A 25,266-nucleotide genomic window follows, 5' to 3' on the forward strand; every position below is an offset into this window, starting at 1 on the left:
TTCGACCAAATGTCACTAAACTATTAGTAAGTTTACGTTTTAGTCACTCTATTTTAAAAAGTTACAGAACGGTCACTATCAAAAGGTTTCATTTAAGTCACTTGGATGTTAAGTTTTTTTTTTTTTTTAAAGTTTGACTAGCGAATTCAAAGCGATTATTCAATGATCAATAGGGTTGATCAATACCCATCGACGAGTAGAAAAATATAACTTAAATCCAAGTTGATCTGACATTTAAAACTGTTTCATTATACTTTTTATTAGTACAACTAGTGCGAAAAAAGAGAGGCTATATAGCAACGATTTTAACAGCCTAGTGACTTAAATGAATTTTTTTGAATAATATGATAACTATTTTTTAATTTTTTAAAATTAAATGATTAAAATGTAAATTTATTAATATTTTAGTCGCTAATGATTTTTTAGGGTACGGTGGTTTTGTAATAAGTTTTCTTTTTACAGAGAAAGAAAACAGCAGCAGCTCAACCTAGCTATATGTTGAGTCCATACTACGACAGTCATCAAGCAAATGCTGAAAACCTCCTCCGGCGGAACAGAAAAGATCTGCAACCCGATACTTGGATTAAAAGCCAATGCAGGCATACCATCCGGCAGCCTATTACCCTCTACGAACACATATACATCCCTTACCTCCCGTTGTCTTTGCAGTACTTCAGTAATTGAGCGTAGGATATCATGATGATCGATTACCTAAACACTGCTGCAGAGAAACTGAACAAGTTCAAGACAATCCACTTCAAGAATCACCTTTCTCATCCCCATATCCCAAGCTTCACACAGTCCAGCAAAAAAAAAAAAAAAGATTTCCTAAAAAAATTGAGATGACATGTGAAAGAGTGCCGAAAACCTCTCTGTCGTAATATGTGGATTTTCCTAAAAAAAAAAAGAAAAGTAAATGGTGAAGTCATCAATGCATGTTCATTGACTGTAGAAACTAGGGTTCTTTTTTATGAGCTTGGATTTGCTTTTTTTGTACTTTAAACATAACAAAGAGAATAAAGAATGTACTCTAGGATTTGTGCCCTATTGCCATGATTTAGGTTAGAGTTAGTTTCGGTTTCATCGAGTTTTTTTTTTTTAATATTTTTTAATTATTTAAAACAATTCGATTTGATTTTAAATTTTTAGGTTATTTTTTGTATTTTTAGATTTTATTCTGATAATAATATTTTGTCTTATGAATTTTAAATATTATTTAAATAATTCAAAAAATATTTAATATTTAAAATAATAATCTTGTATTATTTTTTGTATCGGGTTAATATATATTAAAATTTTGGGTCATTTCATGTCAACAACATTTATGATATCAATCGTTGGCGATTCAGATTATTTAGACTTATCCGTCGGATTTTTGAATATGGTAATGTCTAAGTACAAATCATTTTAAGTTACAAAATTCAAATTATTTTAGGTCTGAACATGCTTTTTACTCAAATTAAATCGGATTGAATATTAAAATTGAATTCAATTTCAAATTAGAAAACCTCTTTTGGTTTTTATTTTATTGAATTAAGTTGTAATTTATTTTTTAAAGTCTAAACTCAAGTTTACTTGAATTTATATAAATAATTTATCCACAACCCACCCTCCAACAGATATAATCATAATAAACTAAAAAGGCAACAAAAATTCCTAATAAGATAAAAAGGTAAGTAGTTGTTTATTCTAAAATTAAGGAGTCAAATTATCTCCATAATTTTAGCTATAAATTAGCAAAATTATTCAAAATGATCCTCTCTTTTTTTTCCTTTTAAATAAAGGTAAATATTTTTGGAAATCATAAAATCCTAGTTTAAATAAAAAATATAAATTAAATAATTTTGAAAAGAATAATGTATTTCAGCGCACTCGAACAAATAAAAGCAACTATAAAGTTTTCAGTTTCCTTGGGCAGTACACAATGCAATCTAAGGACACCATCTCTAAGTAGATAATATAAAATAGATTGAGAAGCTTTTTCACCATCATTAATGGAAGAATATTTTCAAAAGAAAAATCAAGAAAAGTAGGTTTTAACCCATGTTCACATTATATCATATTCAACTCCTATTTTCCTCTCTTCTTTTGTATTTGTGTTTTAATAAAACAACAACAATAGTAGCCCATCATAAACTCATTTGAGCTGTAAATGATCATTTTCATAATTTTATTTTTTATATTTTAAAGTTTGAAGCATAAAAAATAATGGGCAAATAAAATATTTTAAATTTAACTATAAGTATTTAAGAAGAATTTTATTGATGACATTTATGAATATAATTTTATGAATTATAATCTAAATTTTTTAAAAAAATCACTAGAATTATGAATTAATTTTTTTAATAATAAGCACCGTTTCTGATGAATATATAATGCTTCTTTGCTTTCACATAAACAAGGGCAAAACCGCGTTAACTTGAAAATAAATAAATAAATAGCAACAGCCATTTTTTCCTTATATAAAATGCAATACAGAAGGAAAATCTTAATCATGGACCAACCCTTTAGAGGTAACTAAACTGAAAATAAAACAATAATATTTAATCATTGATCCCTAAACTATACCACTTTTCACAAGTAGGTACATATATAAACCCTTTTTATTCTCGTCTTATTTTATGTACGACACCAAATAAGAACAAGACATGTGTAATATTCTTATTGGACTTAAATGAAAAAATGTTGAAGTTTGAGGGCCAACTCTGTATTTAAACCCAATAATATTATAGAAGGAAAGAAAGAGAATTTTAATTTAAGAAAGAGACAAGAGTCCAGAAATGGTGGAAGAGTTTAATGTAAAAATAAAAAAGAAATGGGAATCTCATCAAAGTCTCTGTATATATAAACATATATTTTGGTAATTTGAAAAGTTTAAAGCTTTCCTTATTTATATTTCATTGTGTGAGTGAGAAAAATAAATTCCTTTTTATTTCTTGAGTTTATTTGTCTTTGTTCTATAAAATGAGTGACTAAAACATTCTTTGTTAACTCCTCTCAGAATTTTTGCTTTCACTCCTTTGCTTCATTGAAGAAAAGAAATGGAAGAATTGGGTTCATCATGGAATTATCAAGAGGTAAGTTTTTTTAATAATTCTTATTTCTATTCAAAGGTGTAATCTGGGTTTTCTCATTATTCATATTTCAGTTCTTTTTTATCTAAATTCTTAATGTTTTTCATGATAGTTTTTTTATATTAAGTAATAATTTCAAGTTTAAAATTCTGGGTTTCTCTTGTTTATTAAAAAATTTACCTTTTTAATGTATGTTTTTGCTAAAATGTTTATTCTTGTATGCACCATGCAATGCATCTTTTTGGGTTATTTCATATTATAGTGTCTATGGTTAGTCACTATGTTCTATTTTTTTTAATGAACAGGATTTTGATGAACTGAACTTGAAGCTTCAATACACAATAATGGAGCTTGAAAATGTCAAAATGGATGCAATTGAACAAACAAGGAAACACAATGAAGAAACAAAGCATTTGCTCAACCTTTTAGAACTTGCTTACAAAGAAAGAGATGAAGCCAAAAACCAATTACAAAATTTGATCAACAAATTAGTACCCAATTCTCAATTTGAAAACCCCATTTTTTTAACACCAAAACCCAACTCAACAAGCATCACTGAGTCAAACAGCTTATCAGACCCGTACCACCATCACAACAACCACAACCATGGCGATTCCTTCATTGACACAGTCACTTCACCTGATTTTTCAACCATTAAAATGGGTTTTTTGAACCAAACCAATGTGCCAGGTATTACCACCGTTGATGGCCTTACAAAAGGTAAAATTTTGCCTCAAAAAGGTAAGCTTTTACAATCTGTAATGGAAGCTGGCCCTTTACTCCAAACACTACTTGTTGCTGGTCCTTTGCCTAATTGGAGGAACCCTCCTCCACCTTTACAAGCTCTGAAATTCCCTACTGTTTCAGCCAATGGTGGCACCAAGTTAGCATCACAAGACAATCCAAACAGAGCCGATATGGTTCAAAAAAGGTTTAACCATTGTTCACCATCTGTTTTAAACTTTGTAAGTTCAGGTTTTAGTGGTTCACAAGTGTTGAATACAAGTGGTGCTGTGAAGAGACAAAAGGTTACTATGACTTGATGAAATAAAGTTTTTTTTTTTTGTGTAAAGATTTTTTTAAGAATGATTTATGGTGTAAATTGGATACACCTTTTGGTTTAGGTTTTAATTTTAATTGTGTAGCATAGTTATTTAAAATTATTTTTAATTTTTGGGTTATTGATTTTTTTCATATCAACCATGTGAGTGATATTTTGGACAAGTAAATGGTCTTATAATGAATGGACTATGATCCAAGTAATATTATTTTTATGTAAATTTATGCTATGATTTGTTTTAATATTGAAATTTTGTTTTAAAATATAGAGATTAATGGTCGATTTTGAAAACATGAACTAAAAATCAGCCCACAACTCAAGCAATATATAATAACTTATAGTAGAATTTGATCTTGTCAACTAACTATTTTCACAAATTTAACATCAAATACAATCTACTAAAGCTATCAAAAGTTTATATCCTCAATGTTCATTAACTAGTGTCATGGCAGAAAAAAATTACAGCTACATATCACAAAGAATCCATTTTTGGAACCAAATTTGTTACAATTCATGCATTGGATCATTTTATACAAATATCAAAACAAAGTAACAAGGAAAAGATTGAAACAGGGTTACTGCCAAGTGCCAACTAGCTTAGTTGATTCTGATTTTGTTTGGCACGTCTAAGGCATTGTAATCGGGAGTTAACCAGATACGCCTTCTTTGTACCATCAGGCCTGAATCACGAGAAAAAAAAACACATCGTAAGTATAAAGAGATGACATGAAGGTGACAACACATGGTCTCGAGTAATAAGAAATCTGATAACAAGCCTACAAGGACCGTATGACAAAAGGTTGTCCAGTTAATGTTTGCACAATCCATTTGTATGCAAACTTATGCAGAAACGATTGTACCATACCATAAAGTAAATGCAATTAGCTCATGGAGCAAGGACAAGTAAAAAGGTTACCTGATCAAGGTATTCTTTCTTGGCCTGAATATCATACATCTTCTTGACAGCATCCTTGATCTTCTTCTTGTCAGCACAAATGTCGACGATGAAAACCAATGTGTTATTATCTTCAATCTTCTTCATTGTGGACTCAGTTGTGAGAGGAAACTTCAGAATCTGATAATGATCAAGCTTGTTCCTTGGTGGAGCACTAATGCAAGGATACTTAGGATTCCTATCTTCCTTCAAAGTCCTTGGCGTGTGAAATGTAACTTTGGTTCAATCTTCTTATGCTTAGTTCAGCATTGCTTCTCACAAGTGCTTTTGGGCTAAAAAGCACTTTTCAGCAAAGGCTAAAATTTTCTGCTTCTGCTTTTGGCTAAAAAAGTGCTTTTGCAAAGCATTTTTTGTCCCAAAAGTGCTTCTTAGAAGCAATGCTAAACTGACCCTTAGCCTTCTTCTTAAAAGTAGGTCCGGATTTCACCACTTTTGTTTTGCAGCCTTCAAGGCTTGTGCCTTTCGATCTGCCTTCTTCTCGACTGCAAAATATGCAACAAAGATGATATGAACACCATAATCACAATTGATTGTATTCAAGAATAAACTTAAACCATGCAACTCCAATACCACTTACGAAAAATGGACTAAACAAAATCCAACGAACCACCTCCGATGACATATTCAAAGATGGGCAATAATTATTACATCAAAGTTTGTAAAAGAATTGAGAAAACCATGAATGTAAACAATAACCATAATAATTAATAACCCAAAGATACAATCCTACAAACCGATAACAACTATGCTAAGAATATATCGCTATGCTTCAAAAAAAAACTAGTTTCAAATCAATATAATTAACAAGAAGACATAATGATCATTGTTATCACAATAGATTGTATTCAGGAAGAAACTAAAGCCAAGCAACTCAAATATCATTGCAACAACCATTGCTTAACAAAATCAATTAAATAAGTTAGTAACCACCTCTAACGATTCCAAGAGGGCAATAATAAAGCAAACAAACCGAAACCAAATTCATAAAAGAATTGAGTAAACTATGAATGCAAACAATAACCACTATGGTTAATAACCACCACTAATCTAAGAATATAAACTTTAAACTCGATGCATTTAGATTGAGAGATATCACCAAGTTTATATCACTTCCAATAAAACTAGATACAAATCAATATGATTAATGAGGAGAACAGATGAAAATTATTATCATAAAAGATTCCATCAGGGTAGAAACTTAAGCCATGTGACCCCAATACAATGCAAACACCATTCCCTACAGAAATCACTTCAAATAAGTTCCAATTAACCACCTCTAATGACATATTCCCAGAGGGTGGTAATAGTTACACGTATATACCCAAACCACATTCATAAAGGAATTGAACAAACCATGAATGCAAACAATAACCATAGCAACCAAAAGATACAATACTACAAACTATATAACAACTAAGCTAAGAATATAAAACTTAAGCCATGCGACTCCAATACCATTGGAAACACCATTGCCTACGGAAATTACTTAAAATAAGTTCCGATTAACCGCCTCTAATGACATATTCGAAGAGGGTGCTAATAGTTAGCCGTATAAACCTAAACCAAGTTCATAAAAGAATTAAAACAAACCATTAATGCAAACAATAACCAGAGCAACCCAAAGATAAAATGCTACAAACTATATAACAACTAAGCTAAGAATATAAAAGTTAAAACTTCAGTACATTTAGCTTGAGTGGCATCACTAAGTTCATCACTTCCAATAAAACTAGTTAATCAAATAAAATGGGGACCAATCCAGCATCCAAAACTCCAAAGCTATGAAATGAGAAGTCATGTTGCCTTTTGGAGCCATTGGTTGCTGCTGCCTCAAACTCTTCTAAACCCTAAAACAATGAAATTAAAAACAAAAAATAGCTTAAAATACTTTAAGAAAGTCGAATTTACTTCAAAAAAGAGAGAGGGAACAGAGATACCTGCTGATGGATCCGTTCTTGAGTTTGACTGGGAAGAGGCAAAAAGCAAAATAGGGTTTTATATAGTGTAATTTTTGAAGCTATTCTAATGTCCAATGGGCTCAGAAGGGATTTTCTTATTCTTTGGGCCAAGATTTACAAAAAAATGAGCTTACCTTTTCAAAATCTAAGCTTGAGATTAAGGTCTGGGAACTTGAAGACTTGGGTTTGAGTCGTAAGTACGATATGTGAGTCTCTCTTTCATCATGTATGAGCTTTTTTGGATTAGTTTGACTTTTGATGGTTTTTCGTTCATTGTATTGGTTAATTTTATATTGTAATTTGTATATGTGAGTCTCTCTTTCATCATGTATGAGGTTTTTTGGATTAGTTTGACTTTTGATCGGTTTTTCGTTCATTGTATTGGTTAATTTTATATTGTAATTTGTTGGGCATGTATATATCTTGTACTATCTTGTATTAGTGAAACTTTCAGAAAATTTAAGTATGAAAAGATCCGAAATAAACGTGGCCAATCTCGACCCATTCACAACTTAGGCTTTATTTAGCATTTTTTTTACAATAAAAACAATGCTATACAATTAGTAGAAAGCTAATAATTGGTTTGAACCGTAATGTATGGTTCGATTTTGATTTGGTTTTAATGAATTTGATTTGATTATTACTTAAAATTATCTGGTTCGATTCGATTCGATTCGATTTTTGATTCAATTATTATCCAAACTAAATTTTATTTTATTTTATATTTGATTAATAATGAATTTTAAGTATATGAAATATTCTAAGGTGCACTGCCATAAAAATATTCCTTCCATCACAATATACATGTTAGCATAATGAGTTAGGGTGGATTTTTCTTTAAAAATAATCTCGTCGGCATTTTAACTAAACTAATAAATGGTGTCAATTATTTTGATTAATTAATAATATTATAAATTTGAGACTAAATCGTAAATTTGAAACATAATTGAGGGATCAAAATCAGAATTTTACCCTCCGATCACTCTCCTCTCTATTATAAGTCCTCCCAAAATTTTCCCGCTTCGTTCTCAGCCATTTTCTAACACATTTTCTCACAGTTTTCTCGGTAGGAATAAAAAACATCGTTTTTCGGCCATGATCCATTCCATATCGAAACCCATAAACCAAATACAACGAAATCGAATAAACCATTTCGTTAGAATCCACGAACATTCTAAAGATTACCATAGTTTTGGAGCTAAAAGACCAAAGACCAAAACAAACCATGAAAACCCTCAAAAAAGTACACAAAAAAGACGCCCAAAAAGGCCACCCCCTTTTGTTGCAGCTATGAAAGGCATACATGACCCAGATGAAGCTTTGTCGCTTTTCCATGAATATTATCAAATGGGTTATAAGCATGATTACCCTTCATTTTCTTCTCTAATTTATAAGCTCGCAAAGTCTCGAAATTTCGAAGCTGTTGAAACCCTTCTTGGCGTATTACAAAATCTCAACATTCATTGTAAAGAAACCCTTTTTTGTGCTTTGTTTCAGCATTATGGAAAAGCCCATTTGAGTGTAAAAGCTGTTGAGCTTTTCCGTAAAATGCCTTGTTTTAACTGCGTTTGTACGGTTCAGTCTTTGAATTCGGTTCTTAATGTTCTCGTCGATAACAATAGGTTTGGTGATGCAAAGGAGATATTTGATGAGTCTAAAGAAATGGGTTTTCGTCCGAATTCCGTGACATTCAACGTGATGATCAAAGGGTTGTTGAACGGGGCAGAGTTTGATGAAGCATGCAATATGTTCGATGAAATGCTTGAAAGAAACGTGGAACCTAGTGTTGTTACTTATAATAGTTTTATAAGTTTTTTGTGTAATAAGGGTGAGGTGGAAAAGGCTAAAAAACTATTTGAAGATATGGTTAAGAAAGGGAAGTATCCAAATGCAGTGACTTACGCTTTGTTAATGGAAGGTTTGTGTTCTTTAGGTGAATATAAAGAAGCTAAAAAATTGATGTTTGATATGGAATATAAAGGTTGTAAAACGAAGGTTATTAACTTTGGTGTTTTGATGAGTTACCTTGGAAAAAAAGGGGAAATTGAGGAAGCTAAATCATTGCTTAGTGAAATGAAGAAAAGGAGGTTTAAACCCGATGTAGTGATTTATAACATATTGGTGAATTATCTTTGCAAAGAAAGCAAAATTGAAGAAGCTTATAAAGTTCTGATTGAAATGCAAGTTAAAGGTTGTGAGCCAAATGCAGCTACATATAGGATGATGGTTGATGGGTTTTGTAATGTTGGGAATTTTGAAGGTGCTTTGAAGGTTTTGAATGTGATGTTGAAGAGTCGGCATTGTCCACGGTCAGAAACTTTTTGCCGGTTGGTTGCGGGGTTATTACGGTGTGGGAAAGTTGATGGTGCTTGCTTTGTTTTGGAGGAGATGGAGAAGAGAAAAATAAGCCTTGATTTGGAGGCTTGGGGAGATTTGATAAGGGATGCTTATAGTGGTGTTGGTGATACTAATGAACTCTTAACACAAATTATCTTGGGTTATTAGTGATTTAGTTAACACATAATAAATGTTTTGAGGGTGGATTCGAAACTGCGAGCACGGATTTTTATCCTTAGGCGACAACTCTTATTACTCGGGGAATGAGGAATGCAAGCTCTTAAACAGAGAAGGGTCGAATTAGTTTATTACAATAATATCTTACTAATGGTGAAATAGATCAAAATTGTGCAGGGATTCAACCAAGGTAGGCTGCTATTGGAGGACACAAGGAAATTGGTGAAATGTGCATCAAAAGTGATTCTCTTTGTCTTTTGCTATGCAACCAAACAAATAAGACTCATAACCAATGCAAGATCCCCCCCCCCCACTTGTTGTTGCATTGAACTGAATTAAGGTACTAAAATTTTATAAGCTTGATATCATTTTACATTTACTCAAATTCAAGTGCAAATGTCTTATACGAATATACTTAGATCTTTGCCGATGTATAAAGATGATCTTTTAAAAGTCATATCTATACTCATGTTCAAATATATGTATTGAACATAAGTATTTCAATTAAAGATGATTCTTATTAACTTGTATGTTTAAAATGAAGCTCTGATTATTAGTTAAAATGTAAAGCCTCCAACATTTGCCAGTGAAAAACATTTAATGTCCTCTTTCATCCTTATCTACTCAGATTTAAAAATCTTTCGAATATGAATATGTATCCAATATGAATATACATCAGACATAGAACCCAGAAAAAGAAAAAAAGCAGCAGCGTAGCAGTAAATGTCTTTTTATCATGAAGCCTTGATAGATGACTATAGATTAGAAGAGACAATGAAATAACTTGAAAGTTGCCCCCAATTTAAGTTCAATACTCTTCACAACTTTGGGTTGTACTTCATTCAACACTAGTTTATGTTTATCACAACTATCTTGTACTATTGCTCTTTTGCTTTCTCTTGTACTGTATGCCGTATATATATCTATTATCTTCGTTTTTTTTGCAGCAATAGTTGAAAACGGAACAAGAGGGAGATGTACTTTCCGATAGGACTGAGAACAAAAAACCGAAGCCTAAGTTCTATTTTTTATTTAATATATAATTAATTTTAATTTTTTATGATATAAAAATGAATATTCTATATTTAAAACAATGAAAATAATTTAAGAGTTTGAAATTTTATTGTTTATTATAAATATTTATGAAAAGGACTAAAAATTTATCAAATAATATATAAAAGCCATGAAACATAACTCATATTGCCAAAATAAAATAAAAAAAATCGAAACTAAAAATTAATATGGAAAAACGAAAAACCAAACCAATTACAGTCAACGGTTGGAACCAATATCACCCTTACCTTGCGACAAGTATGCCATTAAAGTGTAAACTTGAAATTATTAACTTACGTGGGACGAAAGGGAACTGAAGGTTGATGTTTAAATTGTGTTGTTGAATTATCAAGATTTTGCCTTTTATAAATCATCGCAGGGTTTTTGTTAATATTTTTAAAACTAAATCAATGGTCAAATCGATTAGATCATTAGGTCTCTGATCCGATTAAAATATGATTAAAATTTCAAAAAACATTTTTTTTTAAAACCAATTCAACCGGGATTTCAACCAATCCATACTGATTTTCGATCCAACTGGTTCAATGCTATTTTTTGGATTGATACCTCAACAGATCGATCCAAACATCATTGGTTTTAATTGCTTTCATCATGATCTAAAAGATTTTAAATGTTGTCATTCTTACTTAACGTAGTACCAAGTATGAGCCCAAAAAAAAAATCTCATACAAGACTGGGATCTAAAACTACTAATGCTAATAACACATTTAACATGGAAAAGGGTTTACAAATCCACATTCAATATTCCTATCAAGAATCGAATTATTTTGACAAAGTCAATTTTAAGTACAAGTCATTTTCATTATTATTGAAATAATTTCGGGTTGTGATTCGATCGATCGGATCACTAGGACATATCAAATCCAAGTCTAGAACGGCTAACTCAAATATGCGTGAAAGTACCTGGTAAGTCCCTTTATTATAAAGATTGGATTAGATAAATCCCTAAAGATCAATTTGCAAAATATTCACATTTACTGTCTCTGATAAAATTTGATTCATTTTAATACTACCTAAACTGATTCATTTAATAAGATCCCTATAAGAGAAGGATCTGCCAAGTACTTTCACCCTAGAATATGTCATGCCCTAGACTTGCAAATCATATCATTGAACTTTCTGAAGATAACAAAAGAGGCTACTATAATGGCTGCTCATTGCCAAAAAAAGAAATGGAATATAATGAAAATTGCTAAATCCGAAAAACAGCAACAGCTAATGAATGACTTACATACTTGTGCTTTACATTGGTAAATGGGAATAAGAACTTGTTAATGTTGAGGTAATGCTGGTCTTTTTTCCAACATCTCGTAATGAACAACGAAATTATCCTGCATTCAAAATAACACGGTCGGCAACTAGGGCATCGTGAATAAAACGGTTAAAAAAGAAACAACATGAATAATTCGGTAGGGAATAGAGTGGTTTCAACCTTGCGGACTGTTTCAAATGATATCGGATCAAAACAGTGATAAGAACCTCTCTCGTACGTGTTCGTCTTAACTAATGGCTCGACATTGGGAACCCTTATGAACCAACACCGGTGCTCCTTGTGGTAAAACCAGCCTCTATTGTAACTGCCAAGAACAGGTTTTAATGAAGTTCAAAGAAAATAAAAATGCATAAAGATTTTGAGACAATTCGTTCGGTAGAGAGCATACAGTTCATTTGCAGCGTATAATTGAGCTTCATCTTTTGGCATGCTGCATTAGGAAAAGAGACAAAAAGAATGGCTAAGAATAAGATCTTCAAACAACTAATTGATAAGCAAACAGGCGTTGAACAAAAACATACCTGTAAAATATATAGAACAATGTGTCCACGGTGAACTTCGAAAAATAACCTTGCTGCATGCACCGAAAAGAAATCAGTACTATTGCATCAAGCAGATTAGCGAAACACAAAAAGAGAAACGGCTCACGTGTAAAGGAGGTGGTTGCTTAGCGTAATAACATTGTGGCACAGTGAACTCCGGGTCACCCTTAGCTGGTTCATCAGACCACGGAGAACCAAATGTCTTGTAAAGATTTTCTGATGAATTCAAATTTAACCCGAGTGTTGTCAGATCAATTCCGAGAGCAAGGGAAGTCAGATCAAGATCATTCATCCTTAGCACGCTTTGCAACCCAAGTAATCCAAAGGGGTCATGATTAGACTGCGCAACCTGCATTGGTTTCATCCCAGGTTCCCTAAATGATTGATTGACAGCTGACATCTGTTGCAGACGGAGCTGGGACTGGTTTTGATGCTGCTGATATTGCTGTATGAGCTGGTCATAACCCATACCAGAAACCGAATTCGAGGAATTTAGAGGCCTTAGCCCAATCCCAGGTGGTCCACTGGTCTGAACCAAAGATAAAAGAGGATGTTAGAAGTAATTCTTTGTAACATCTAAGGAAACATAGATGGGCAAGTGAAATGCACAAATGAATGTCCAACATAGGAAGTCAAACTGATTTGAACAACAATATATATTTCATTCTACCCTCTGATAGCCCCTTAGTTACATTTGCAAAAAACCATTTACAGCACCAGACTACCACACCTGCGAGTGGTAGCTCGAATGAGAAGATGTGAAAATATCAGAGCCGTGTAAATGGAGAAGATCTTGGTTGTTTACAGGCGAAAAGGAGACTCCAGTGGTACTGGCTGATGGCGCATGTTGCTGTTGCTGCTGCGGGCGATGAGAAGAATAGGATCCACCCAAGTTAAATCCTGCAGGCCTCCCCATCTGTGCAGGTTTGCATAATTAAGATGATAATCTACTTCTTCAGAAAGTGATGAAAAAGAAATAATAATTCACAAAGCATGCAATTATTTATACATAAATATGAAAAAAGAAAATACATCAGGATTTTTCAGTTCTGTAAAGATAGTGACTAGAGACTCACAGAGAAGTGCTGAGATTGCATCATTAACATGGTATTGTCATGAAGTTGATCTTTCTGGTGCAAATCCATTCCATAGTCAGCATTACCACCTGTACAATATATCAAATAATAAGGCCAACCACCTAATGACTATAAAAACAAATAACAGCATCATAAGCAGGAAATGTAAGGTATTAAATGCAATGATAAGACTGCATTAAAAAAGATAGTAAAAATGCACTGTATCAAAACCAGGTCAGAAAATATCCACGCACCTTTAAATCCTGGTAAAGCAGGGAAATCTTCATTTTGAATGCTGAACTCTTGGTTTTGTTGGACAATGGGGCTAGGACCTTGTTTTCGTAATGAACCTTAAAATGTTTTAACTTAAAACGTTAGAACTTCAGCAGCAGAAAAAGACAAATGAAAGATGAAAGAATCAGAAAGCATCTTTGTGCAGTTACCCAATTGTCCTTGAGGCCCTCCAGCAGAACTAGGACGACTTGTCAACTGAGGGAAGTCATTGTTTATGTCAAAAGGGGAATTGTCAGTAGAGTTCACATCATTCAAAATTCCCATAGAACTAAGATTGTTCACAGCTTGAACATGGCTCTGGGAAAGAGGCCCACCAGCAGATGGATAAGAATTGCCCAACATTGAAATTACCTGAGGAGATCCTGAATCCAGAAAGGGTCATTCATGGGGAACAATTACGGCAAAACTAGTAAATCCACAAAACATGCTATTCCATCGTATAAAATTAATAGTCCAAACATTAAAAAATTGAAACATATATCCAGGATCAGCTAAGAATAAGAATCAAGTTAACTTCTAACATCATAAGTTAGAAGAGACTGATGAGCAGCTATGAAGAGCAATGCAAGAAACAAAGTCAGAAGAAACTCATCACAAAAAATATAAATAAATAAATAGATGGTAGATTAGCAAATAAAATTTGACCATTGTAACCAGCAGCACACATAAATAGTGATTGTTCAGAGTAACATACCTTGAGGAAGCACACCACTCATCAACCTATTCTGACCCTGCATGCTTAAACTTCCGGATCCACTATTGGCACTTAAGTTCAGGCGAGAAGCAAGACCAGGTACGGATAATCCTCCACCCGAGCTTATGCTCCTCCCAATGTTGCCCCCACCAACCATGTTTCCCATAGAACTAGTTATCCTAGGACCTGCATTTCCCAAAATTGGGGATACTCCCAATCCTGGAACAGCATTGCGGTTACCAATTGCAGCAGATGTTGGGAGAATTCCAGGTATAGAACCACCAACTCCATTCGTGTTACTACTAAATCCAGGGTTTCCCACAACACTAATACCTCCTCTATTGGCTACTCCTGAATGTCCGTGGGAACTGCCATGAGATAACTGCAAAATAGTATCAATAAGAAAATGAAGTGCACATTACAAGAATCTTATTCCCATCCTATAATTTTTTTCATGAGTGATTGTCCTAAATAAAAGCTTGGAGGGGAGAGAAAACAAGTATGGTTTCTATTGCTGAAACCAAAAATGTCACATTATATACACTGAATATTAAACTACCTGAGAAAGAGCAACAGGGAGATTATTTGACGCAAATCTTCCACCAGATAGGTTCCCAGTAGGTTGTTGAACCCCGCCAGTTGGAACATTACTTAAAGTTGAGTTTCTTGATGTGAGAGTACCGGGCATGTTGGGAACATTAAAGCTACCATGAATACCATGAAGGCCCTGAATAGTGCCTGCAAAACCAAAAATAGACTAGCATGAATCCAGAAGTAAATAGAAGAGCCAGATATCCAGTAAAATTTACCCACCAGTGTGATGGAAACCAGGGGAGGCTGCGCCAGACTGACCAGAGAAAGATGTAGCGAAAGAACGTCCGCTGCTGTCTGGAATATTTGATGCTGATCCGTTGACAGAAGACTGCAACCGGATACACATTATAATTTCTAGACAATAGATAGATATGTGATGCAAACAATCAACCCAGAAAAGATTACAGATAACAGAAATAATTGAGATTCATATTTGATCTTGAGCTTCAAGCTTTCAGTTAAAAAGATAATAGACCATAAAAGGAAGAAGATATCTAAAGGTTCCACCATTTATGAACTAGGAAGAAAAACTGACATTTCTACCCAATCTACTTTTAGTGGAGTAGAAATGATCTATAATCAACATATTTATACTAAGTTCAAAAAATCAACATGGCAGAACATGTTGAAATCAACATACAAGTACACAGTGACAAACATATAGAAACAATGGATCCAATATGATGCATCTACAAATGACAATAAGTGATACTAGTTATCTTCTGCACAAAGAACTAAAACTTAACCTACAGAAGCCACATTCTTCATTTGGACAAAGAAATAAGTTCACCTACAGAATAATGTTCTAAAAGACAACTCCAAATAAGCATTCAGTTGAAGTAACAATACATTAAGTAATCCCGACATTGCACAAGTGTCAGTAGATCATGCAAAATATCATTCCTTGTTGGGAAGCAGCCTTCAACGTCTTGAGTACAAGCTGGTAGAGTGACTATAGCCTGGAAAGGACAACAAAAAAGGTGGCAATGAGTGAAACCAAATCCAATGTTACACTGAGAAAAGATGTCCATATAACATTCTATACATCATATATGACATTAAAACAACCCACGTTTGACACTTTCAACTTCGAAATAAAAACAGTACAAGACAATTTCAAAAACTTTCACCATTCATTCCTCAAATTAAGTGATAACAAAGTGTTAAAAAGAAAAAAAAAAACACTATTACATAAATTCGAAACAATTTCGGCCTTTGAAGCTTCCTCTGCATTTCTCTCTATTGAAATTTGCAATTAGAAAAACAATAAACTTAGAAATCTTTTTTTTTCTTTGAGCTAGAAATCATCACTTTCCAAATAACATCATTGTATCCACATTTTCAAAAGAACAAAACCCTAAATACTTTTAATAATTAATGAACCTATACTACTATCCAGGTCAGTTCAGTTTAGTTGATCGAAAGAACGGTTTCCACATTTTTCCAAAAGTTACTTTCTCAGTAGTCAAAGGCTTACAAGCAGTCTCCACTTTCAGATAAATTTCTTAAAAATAACTATTCCGAAAAAAAAATAAAAAACGAAATTCACACACACACAAACACACACAAAAAAACAAAAACTAATCTAAATCTTCCCTAATAAAAACGAACAAAAACAACAACAATAATAATTAGATGTACTCAGTGCGATTTGAGATCGAATCTTGGCTGAGTCAAGATCGGGTCACAACTCACAAGAAGTGTGAAGAATTACCAGCAAGGTAGATCAACGGCCGTGAGAGATCTTAAAATTTTTCCTCTCTTTTTTTCTCTTTAGCTTTTTAATGGAAATTCCGTGAGCTGAGTCAAAGGACCGAGTTGTGGTTGCCTTTTTGTTTGTGTCTGTTCTTGATTTTGTTTTTGCCCTAAATCGAATAAAAATGTATTTTCTAAAAAAACAAAAGAGAAACAGAAAAGATAGCAGAAGGTGAAATGGAATAATAATAAGGCTACCTTTTTCTCTTTTCCTTCTCAAAATGAGTGCCTTTTAGATTGATAAGAATAAAAGACGAAAGCAATATTTTAGAACTTGATCCTTTAAATTTTCTTTTATTTACATTAGTCTCAAAATTCAAAAACTTTTATATTTAATCCTTAATTTTTATTCCTTTAATATGTGATGGTATAGGTTGCATCATCATTTAAAATTAAAATTAAAATATATAATCTAAAATAAATAAATTTTTAGAATTTTTAGTTTTTAATTTTTTCAAATAATGACGTGAAAAATTTTAAGATGTTGCATCATCAAGCTTTAACAACATTTAAATTCAAGAATTAAATTGAAACAATGATTAAATTTCGAGATTAATATAAAACAAAAATTGTATATTAAATTAAAAATAATCTATTTTGTAAAATAATTAATTTTTAACTTTTCAATTATGCAAAATATTTCAATTCAACTCCTTCTTTTCTCACAAACTTTCAATTGTATCAAATTACTCGAAAATAGTTAATGATTAAGGATTGCTAATGTAGATAGACAGAAGATACCAATGACGTAGATTGGTTTGAATAAGCGATACGTTCACTTGTAATTAGTGTAAAAAAGTTATAATTATGAAATTAGATACTATAACGATATTACCCTCGTATCAACAATTAATTAAAATTTTAAATTGAATTTTTTATCTTGATGGGTTCAAACTGAAATTCGGATCTATAGTGAAAAAAAAATATTTTGGAGGGTAAATTATAAATTCAAGTTTATGTAATTATTTCTTTAAATATGAATTTATTTTAGAAAATTTTCATAGAATTTGATTAAACTATATATTTGAAATGAGCTGTATTAACACATAAAAGGGTAATTTTACATTTTAAGTCACTTAATTTAGCATTAACTTCTTATGCAAGTCATACTAATCATTTCGAGTATAATGATCAATTTTGAATTAATTTACAGTATGTTTTATTATTTTAATCAATTTAAAATTTTTAAATAGAATTTTAAAACTAAATTAAAAAATTATTGATAAATTTTTATTTTATAATTTATTGATATTTAAATACAATTCTATTTATTGATAGTTTTACAATTAGGGGTGTGCATAATTCGGGTAAAACCGAAAAAATTCGGTTAACCGACCGAATTCGGTTAATCGGTCGGTTAACCGAATTTATTTTTTTATAATTTTTCGGTTAACGGTTAATTCGATTCGAAACCGGTCGGTTAACCGAAAATTTTCGGTTAACCGAAAAAATTAATAAATAAAATTATCCAACCCAACCCAAACTCAATTACCCAATCCAATAAAACTAAAACTAAAATTTACCCAATTACCCAATCCAATAAAACTAAAACTAAAAGACAACCCAATTTACTAAAGTCTAAAACTCAATTTACTTTAATAATTTATAAATTTTTAAATTTTAAAAATAAAAATAAAAAATTTGGATAATTCAGGTATTTTTCGGTAATTCGATTAATTCGGATAATTCGAGTAATTTTAACCAAAAATAAAAATATATAATTTTCAATTAATTCAGTTAACCGACCTTATTAACGAAAAAATTTCGGTTCGGTTAAATTTTTTAAAAAAATTGGTTCGATTAACGGTTAAAATTTTTAAAAGGTCGGTTAATTAATAATTTCGGTCAATTAACTGAATGAACACTCCTATTTACAATTATATTTCATGAGTTATAAAATTATATATTTATAAAAAAAATTAACCAATGTCTTAGAAATTAATTCGAATAAAATATTTAAAACCAAGTTCTTTAAGAAACAAATAAGTACTTCTAAATCTTAGAAATTACCTCAAAACTTCATTAACATCTGTAATCCAGTACAAGAATCACAAATCGTAAACGAAAGCATACAGTACCCAATGTCTAATTTCTAATAGTCACTAATTACAAAGCCCTAACGCTGATACTACGCTCAAACATTCTTGACCGCAAGACTTCAAATCCCCCCACCACCATCGCCGCCGCCGCCATCGCAGCCAACTTCCGCAACCCTGAACAGTAAACACCAACCTAACCACCGAAACCGTACAAAGTCCTACCCTGCCTCTTGAGGGCATAAACGACATCCATGGCGGTCACCGTCTTTCTCCTGGCGTGCTCAGTATAGGTCACGGCGTCGCGGATCACGTTCTCCAAGAAGATCTTCAACACTCCACGGGTTTCCTCGTAGATCAAGCCACTGATACGCTTGACACCTCCCCTACGAGCTAGACGCCGGATCGCCGGTTTCGTGATTCCCTGGATGTTATCACGGAGGACCTTGCGGTGGCGCTTTGCTCCGCCCTTGCCCAACCCCTTGCCTCCCTTTCCTCTTCCTGACATATTATTCAAGTATCGATCAAAGAGAATGAATATTTAATATTTTGAAATTGTTCTGATTTAAATTTCCGTTGTTGAAAGGAAATGGTGGGGGAGTATTTATATGGGAAGTGGAGGGGAGCTAAGATGGTAGGTTATCCGTGTGAAATGATTAACGATGGATTTAGGCCGTTGATTATTTGGAATGGAGGGTTGAGATGAGAAGAAGTTTGGGCGCGGATCGGCGACGTGGATTAATTTAGCGGTTATTTTGTGTTTCTTTTGTGAGTTGAAAAGTGGGAAATTATTTTTTGGTGCGGAAACTAGGCGCGCCATGATTTAGCAATTGTCAATTTCACGGGCATTTAATGAAGCCTTTTTTTTTAACTTGTATTATTATTATTATTATTATTATTATTATTATTATTATTACCTCTCTTTTTTTTTTTTATGTTACAATCAAACAAATACGGATCCTAAACTAATAGAATTAAACTATTACAGCATAAATAAACTAATAACAGAAAATTCCAAATAAAATCGACTAAATTCACACATGTTGAGACGTTGAAACTCACTCGTATAATTACAGATGATAAGTTTTGAACCTAAGTACTCATGATTTAATGCTTTTGCCTTTGCTAACAAGTCAAGACTTAGTTGATTAAATTTTTAGATTTGAACTTTTTGCAAAGTGTAATTTATACATCATCAAGACTCATATGAGAGATCGTTATAGAAGAAAGGAATTTATTTAGTAGCCAAGATAAAATTATAAAATTTTGAATACCAATTTTAAAAGTACTTAAATTAAATTATTAATTTTCAACTAAATAAAATTTATTTAATTAAAAGCTAAAAAAATTAAATAACAAATAAGTGGTTGGATACAATGGTAAGGCATATTGCACTCATATTTAAATTTTAAAGTCAACATTGTTGGGTGTAAAATGAACATGAAAAATATGAAAAAGGTTAAACAAAATCTTTTATGTTGTTTTAGAGAGTTGGAAAACAATTTGAACATTCAGTTAAAAGGAGTCAAAGCCCTTGCTTGCCTCAATTGCGCCACGAGAGGCTACATTTTCCTGCAACATATCTTACCATAAATCCATAACCGCGCCGAAAAGATTTATTGTGGTAGCTTTACTCTCTGCTACAAAGACGTTAACAGTTTCAAGCTCTAGTGTTCTCATATCTTTTTATCACTTCTTCAATTGTTAATTTTTTTAGATTTAGAATAAAAATTGATAAAATTTGTAAGTATCGACGGATTAAATTTTGTTATTAGACCAATAGAATAAACCTTCATTTAGATTTTAGTGAGACAATTAATGAAAAATGATTAAAATATTTAATTTGAAAAGTTCAATGAAAAACAAAAATTATTAATAAATTTACGAAATTAAATTGCCAAATAAAAATTAAACCCAAAAATCAATCCCTATCATCACGGCCCTCAATAATAACTCAACATTGGTACCAACTCAACAGTAAATATTCTAAATTTGGACAAATCTAATAGCTGATGTATTATCTTAATGAAGACAAATTAACGCAAACATTCATGTAAGAGCTTTTTGCTTCCATTAACATATAATCTCTTTTTTTTCTTTTTTTGTTGCTATTATTATGTAAAAGTGGTTCCTACAATGAAAGCATCTAACATACAAGAACCCCCAACTCACATGTACACCAACACAGGGGAGGGGTAAAGAAGAGGGAAGAAAATCTCTGTATGCCAAGATTTTTACGGGTTGGAACCACGCCGGTTATCTTCTTCGATCAAAAAATCGATAACCATGCGCCATATTAACATCACAGTATCCTTTATTTGCTGCATAATTTCCGATTTTCAGTCTGTTGAGCTCAGTCACTATTAAGTTCATGTTCTGCAACTGGTTTTTTGTCACCGTCTCCGTTCGTTGCCGTTGATGATTTGCTCTTTCGGGAGCTTTGGACAGGATTGTTCGGGTCGTATTTCTGGGAAGCTAAGTAATTCAGAGCCATAACAACGTCAGTTATTGCCGGCCGCATGTTGGGTTGCTCTTGAACGCACATTGCAGCAATGGCAAGTGCTTGGTAGAGACCTCGAACCGGATATTGACCTTGTAGTAAAGGGTCGACCATTCGAGAAAAGTTTCTTCGGTCTTTGAACATGGGACGTGCCTGCGGGTAAATAAACATTGGATAAGCATTTATGAAACTGATCCAAGTGACTACTTGCATAACTACCATATATTCATCACAACATTCATAACACAAACAGTCAGCAGTTATTAAAGTATTTCCGTATTAAACGAAGATAACAAAGCTGCAACCACATTCATTGCTAGTTAAACAGACTATCCCAATATAATACTGTTCAGGGGAGCCGACAGACCCCTCAACGGTGGAGATATTGTGTCCAAGGTGTTTATGCTCAGTTTTAACCCCAGGTTTTGTCTCTCGATTCCAAGAAGAGCCCAACCGGGTTCATGGAGTTTAGGGAACGCTTCACCGCCAAGGAAATGTGAGCATTTGGACTTGGTCGGGATCTCACTGAAATCAGGAGACAAATCCCAGGGATAAAACATTCATAACACAAACAGCCGATGGCTATTACAGTATTTCCATATAAAACGAAGATAACAAAACAGCAACCATATTCATTACAAGTTAAACCGAGTATCCCGATATATCGAAACATCAATGAGTAATGATAAAAACAGAATAAGCATTGTCTTACCCATGCAACGAGATTTTGCTCCGAGCGATCTCTTGTCTCGTCGATTGCTTTCCTACCAGTAATTAGTTCCAAGAGGACAACCCCAAAGCTGTAAATATCCGACTTAAATGTCAGCTGTCCGGTCATTGCATAATCCGGTGCACAATAACCGTATGTACCCATAACCCTCGTAGAAACATGAGTCTTATCGCCAATGGGACCGACTTTAGCCAAACCGAAATCGGATAGCTTCGGATGATACCCCTCACCGAGCAATATATTTGAGCATTTCAAGTCCCGGTATATAACAGGGGGCTTCATTTTTTCATGCAAATACTCTAAACCCCTTGCTGCCCCAGCAGCTATTTTCATTCTCGTGTTCCAATCAAGTGGTTTTCGGCTAGCCGGAAGTTCTACAACCAATTAAAGTGATTTTAGTTACTGTAAATGGATGAAAAACGAAATCAACAGGGAAACAAAAGAGCGAATTTAGTTACCATATAAATGATTCTCCAACGACCCTAACGGCATGTACTCGTAAACAAGTAATCTTTGATCACCCTCTGCACAAAAACCTATCAATTTAACAAGATTCGGGTGCTCAGCCATGCTTAATGTCAATACTTCAACGACGAATTCTCTAATTCCTTGAGCACCGTTACGATCGAGTTGCTTGATTGCGACAACCTACATAACAAATCAAACAAACCCGGAAAAAGTAAACCACCGAATTCATCGATGAATAACACGATTCGCATTGCCAGAATCGATTTAACAACATTAACAACAATGATATGAACAAAGGCTTATACTAACTTGATTGGTTTTGTCCAAGAATCCTTTGTAAACTTTCCCGAAACCGCCTTCGCCCAAAAAACAATCCGACCGGAAGTTTCCGGTCGCAGTGGCAAGTTCCTCGAATGTAAATGACTGTGCCAAGTTGTTAGCTTTGCCATCCTTTGAAATCTCATCATTCAAATTGAAATTCTTTACATCAATTGATAATTGATCTCCTTTCTTAGCTACTACCTCTTCATTTGTAACAGTCACTTTCAATTCATCTTTTTAACCAAAAAAAATCACAAAAAAAGGTTAAAAAAATTCACAAAAAGGACAAATCGAAACACCCCGTGCAGTTTCTTTTTTGGTATTGTAGAATGGATGGTTTCAATCGAATCATGCAAACAAACAAAATTGCATAACATGTTTAAGAAAAATACTGTACAAAATTTCACTGAAAAGTAAAAAACAATTCACTCAAAAAATAGCATAAAAGATCAAAAACAAATACTTAAAAGTTTAAACCCAGTTTCCAACGATAAAAAAATTTAAACCCCAAAGTGATTAATGTGACAATCAAATAGGAAAAGAAAAACGCAGTTCGATAAACGAAAAATAAAGTTAAAATCAAACCATGATCAAACGCAATGCAATTCATTTTCCCCACCCAAATATTTTTTTTTAAATCGTAGAAGTTGAGAATAAAATTCAATACCTGAACTGGTTTGTGTTTGAGCATGGGGTTTACTTTTGTTGCTACTGCTATCATTTTTGTTGTTGATGATGATCTTCTTTGTTGGTTTCTCTGATCCTTTGCTTGAATTCCCAGAAAAACAAAAACAACCCATACTCAAAATAATTAATTTTTTTGAAAAAAACAATAATTATTAAATCTATCTTCCCCCTTTTTTTCCTTCACTTTCTCGGCTGTAGAGAGAAAATTTTCCAAGCCCGAGAAAATTACCAGACAAGCAGAAATGAAAAGAGAAAGTAAACAAACACACACACAAAAGAAAGCACAAAGCAAAGGAAAATATAAAAAAACAATTTAATTTTTTTTAGCGTTTTTATAAAATATTAATACATTTATATATTAATAATATTAGGTGGTATTCAGGCGAAAAGCGACTCATGGAAACTCGGTAATGCTTAAACTCACAGGAGTGCGCCACGTCATTCACGGCGGGGATTTTTTGGTCAAATCATATGGGACGAACCGTGCACTCATTTTTGTCGGTTTCCTGTTTTCAAAAACAACGCCGATTTGCTTACGTGGCGTAATCTGATTACCCTACAGTGATCCGATATCGGGCCGGTCATCGCAACAGATCTTTGTCCTTTTGTATAGTGGAAACACACAAATTTTGTTTTTGCAATTTCTTTATTTTGTTTCGGTCTAATTTTTGTTTTAGTCCCTGTATTATACTGAAATTGGAGATTTGATCTTTTTTCATTAATTTGTCAAATTTAATATTTACTTTTTAACCCTTTAGAAATGATAATATTAGAAGCTAATATAAAGTAAAATTATAGTTGATCCTTAAAATGAAAAAAAATATAAAGTAAAATTATAGTTGATCCTTAAAATGAAAAAAATATATATTCTAAAAAATGATGAAATCGTAAGTTAATATATGATAAAATTGCAGTTTGATTTCTTAAAAATTATAATTTAATGTTAATCCCTAAAAGGAATTTTATCTTCTCCCCTAATACTAGGCCTTCGCAATATTGATAAAGGCAGAGAGACCTTGGAGCTTAAACCCCATCATAATGCAAATGCCATTCACGGGTTTTTCTTTATATCTTATTTAAAGTTTTGTCTCGTGTGGGTCTTATCCAAATTTATTCTAATATAAGTTTAGATATATTTTAGTTTTCAATCCACAGCGCTTTGTATTGAATTGATTCTAATTCAAGTTGACCAGATATGTATTATTGTTATTTATATTTATACTGGCGATTTTATAATTGTGCTTCTAATCTTAAAAAAATGATGACATCAAAGGAAATTGATTTATTTATGTAAATCTAAAATTTCAGCATAATAGAAGGACCAAAACTAAAATTTGGCCTTTTATTTTATTTTGTTGGATGTCACCGTAGGGTGACGTATTCATCGCAGTCAGCCTTTAATCACCGTCCGATTTTTAATTTTTTTTAAGGTCAAACGTTTTAGTGGGAACCACATAGACTGCGGGCCCCACTGACACATTCTAATATTTACAAAAATAAATAAAAACGTTTTTTTTTTTGTAATAACAGCGGAACGGTGATCCACGCGTTTCTTGAAAAGAAGAATTAAGATGGGTCATCACGCCATACAAAATAAACGGTCTTCATTAAATCTAGGCCGATGGGCGTGATTATATTATTTTTTGGGGGGGTTTTAAAGA

The 25,266-nt window shown here is 32.7% G+C and overlaps 5 protein-coding genes, 1 non-coding gene and 1 pseudogene across 8 annotated transcripts; 3 read left to right on the forward strand and 4 right to left on the reverse strand.

The window, feature by feature from the left end:
- The first annotated feature begins 2,885 nt into the window (after positions 1-2,885).
- Positions 2,886-4,347, forward strand: LOC105782806 (uncharacterized). The gene is made up of 2 exons (XM_012607806.2): positions 2,886-3,077; positions 3,380-4,347. Exons 1-2 carry the CDS (start codon positions 3,042-3,044, stop codon positions 4,115-4,117), a joined length of 774 nt encoding a protein of 257 aa, XP_012463260.1. The 5' UTR covers positions 2,886-3,041; the 3' UTR covers positions 4,118-4,347.
- Positions 4,348-4,543: 196 nt separating this feature from the next.
- On the reverse strand, positions 4,544-5,711 carry LOC105782807 (60S ribosomal protein L23a-2-like; annotated as a pseudogene).
- A 2,376-nt stretch (positions 5,712-8,087) lies between these two features.
- On the forward strand, positions 8,088-10,589 carry LOC105782808 (pentatricopeptide repeat-containing protein At1g07740, mitochondrial). Of its 2 annotated transcripts, XR_008192820.1 has the most exons (2): positions 8,088-9,901; positions 10,509-10,589. XR_008192820.1 is itself a non-coding variant. In XM_012607807.2 (1 exon), the coding sequence occupies exon 1, from the start codon at positions 8,143-8,145 to the stop codon at positions 9,550-9,552; it is 1,410 nt and encodes a 469-aa protein (XP_012463261.1). In that variant the 5' UTR covers positions 8,088-8,142; the 3' UTR covers positions 9,553-9,946. The 2 variants fall into 2 exon arrangements, 1 of the variants encoding a protein (XP_012463261.1); XM_012607807.2 differs by lacking the exon at positions 10,509-10,589 and having other exon boundaries at positions 8,088-9,946.
- Positions 10,590-11,792: 1,203 nt separating this feature from the next.
- Positions 11,793-17,068, reverse strand: LOC105782809 (probable NOT transcription complex subunit VIP2). Of its 2 annotated transcripts, none has more exons than XM_012607809.2 (14): positions 16,823-17,068; positions 15,958-16,067; positions 15,328-15,436; positions 15,074-15,252; positions 14,515-14,896; positions 13,970-14,182; positions 13,781-13,876; positions 13,527-13,615; positions 13,256-13,366; positions 12,557-12,979; positions 12,430-12,482; positions 12,297-12,338; positions 12,068-12,212; positions 11,793-11,966 (listed from the first exon to the last, which is right to left on the reverse strand). In XM_012607809.2, exons 2-14 carry the CDS (start codon positions 15,973-15,975, stop codon positions 11,907-11,909), a joined length of 1,920 nt encoding a protein of 639 aa, XP_012463263.1. In that variant the 5' UTR covers positions 15,976-16,067; positions 16,823-17,068; the 3' UTR covers positions 11,793-11,906. The 2 variants fall into 2 exon arrangements, with proteins under 2 accessions (XP_012463263.1, XP_012463262.1); XM_012607808.2 differs by having other exon boundaries at positions 13,181-13,366.
- On the forward strand, positions 15,328-15,408 carry LOC128036473 (small nucleolar RNA snoR35). Its single transcript, XR_008193268.1, has one exon. It is a non-coding gene; the product is annotated as a small nucleolar RNA snoR35 (small nucleolar RNA).
- Positions 17,069-18,862: 1,794 nt separating the features above from the next.
- Positions 18,863-19,482, reverse strand: LOC105783966 (histone H4). The gene has a single exon (XM_012609693.2). It carries the CDS (start codon positions 19,405-19,407, stop codon positions 19,096-19,098), a length of 312 nt encoding a protein of 103 aa, XP_012465147.1. The 5' UTR covers positions 19,408-19,482; the 3' UTR covers positions 18,863-19,095.
- A 1,478-nt stretch (positions 19,483-20,960) lies between these two features.
- Positions 20,961-23,897, reverse strand: LOC105783637 (probable serine/threonine-protein kinase PBL5). Its single transcript, XM_012609209.2, has 5 exons — positions 23,586-23,897; positions 22,907-23,151; positions 22,588-22,777; positions 22,112-22,503; positions 20,961-21,552 (listed from the first exon to the last, which is right to left on the reverse strand). Exons 1-5 carry the CDS (start codon positions 23,716-23,718, stop codon positions 21,253-21,255), a joined length of 1,260 nt encoding a protein of 419 aa, XP_012464663.1. The 5' UTR covers positions 23,719-23,897; the 3' UTR covers positions 20,961-21,252.
- Positions 23,898-25,266: the final 1,369 nt, after the last annotated feature.

Source organism: Gossypium raimondii, chromosome 13 (genome assembly GCF_025698545.1).
Source record: "Gossypium raimondii isolate GPD5lz chromosome 13, ASM2569854v1, whole genome shotgun sequence".
Taxonomy (NCBI): domain Eukaryota; kingdom Viridiplantae; phylum Streptophyta; class Magnoliopsida; order Malvales; family Malvaceae; genus Gossypium; species Gossypium raimondii.

Bases quoted from the DNA above. Each gene is read 5' to 3' on its own strand.
- LOC105783637 (XM_012609209.2), bottom strand. From the start codon at position 23,718: ATGGGTTGTTTTTGTTTTTCTGGGAATTCAAGCAAAGGATCAGAGAAA. The intron at 23,152-23,585 runs GTATTGAATTTT...TTGGTTAAAAAG, and splicing joins TCAAACACAAACCAGTTCAG to ATGAATTGAAAGTGACTGTT. The intron at 22,778-22,906 runs GTTAGTATAAGC...TTTGTTATGTAG, and splicing joins TCTTGGACAAAACCAATCAA to GTTGTCGCAATCAAGCAACT.
- LOC105782808 (XM_012607807.2), top strand. From the start codon at position 8,143: ATGATCCATTCCATATCGAAACCCATAAACCAAATACAACGAAATCGA.
- LOC105783966 (XM_012609693.2), bottom strand. From the start codon at position 19,407: ATGTCAGGAAGAGGAAAGGGAGGCAAGGGGTTGGGCAAGGGCGGAGCA.
- LOC105782806 (XM_012607806.2), top strand. From the start codon at position 3,042: ATGGAAGAATTGGGTTCATCATGGAATTATCAAGAG. The intron at 3,078-3,379 runs GTAAGTTTTTTT...TTTAATGAACAG, and splicing joins CATCATGGAATTATCAAGAG to GATTTTGATGAACTGAACTT.
- LOC105782809 (XM_012607808.2), bottom strand. The intron at 12,980-13,180 runs GTGTGGTAGTCT...TCTTTGGTTCAG, and splicing joins ATTCGAGCTACCACTCGCAG to ACCAGTGGACCACCTGGGAT. The intron at 12,213-12,296 runs GTATGCTCTCTA...TGTTCTTGGCAG, and splicing joins TTATACGCTGCAAATGAACT to TTACAATAGAGGCTGGTTTT.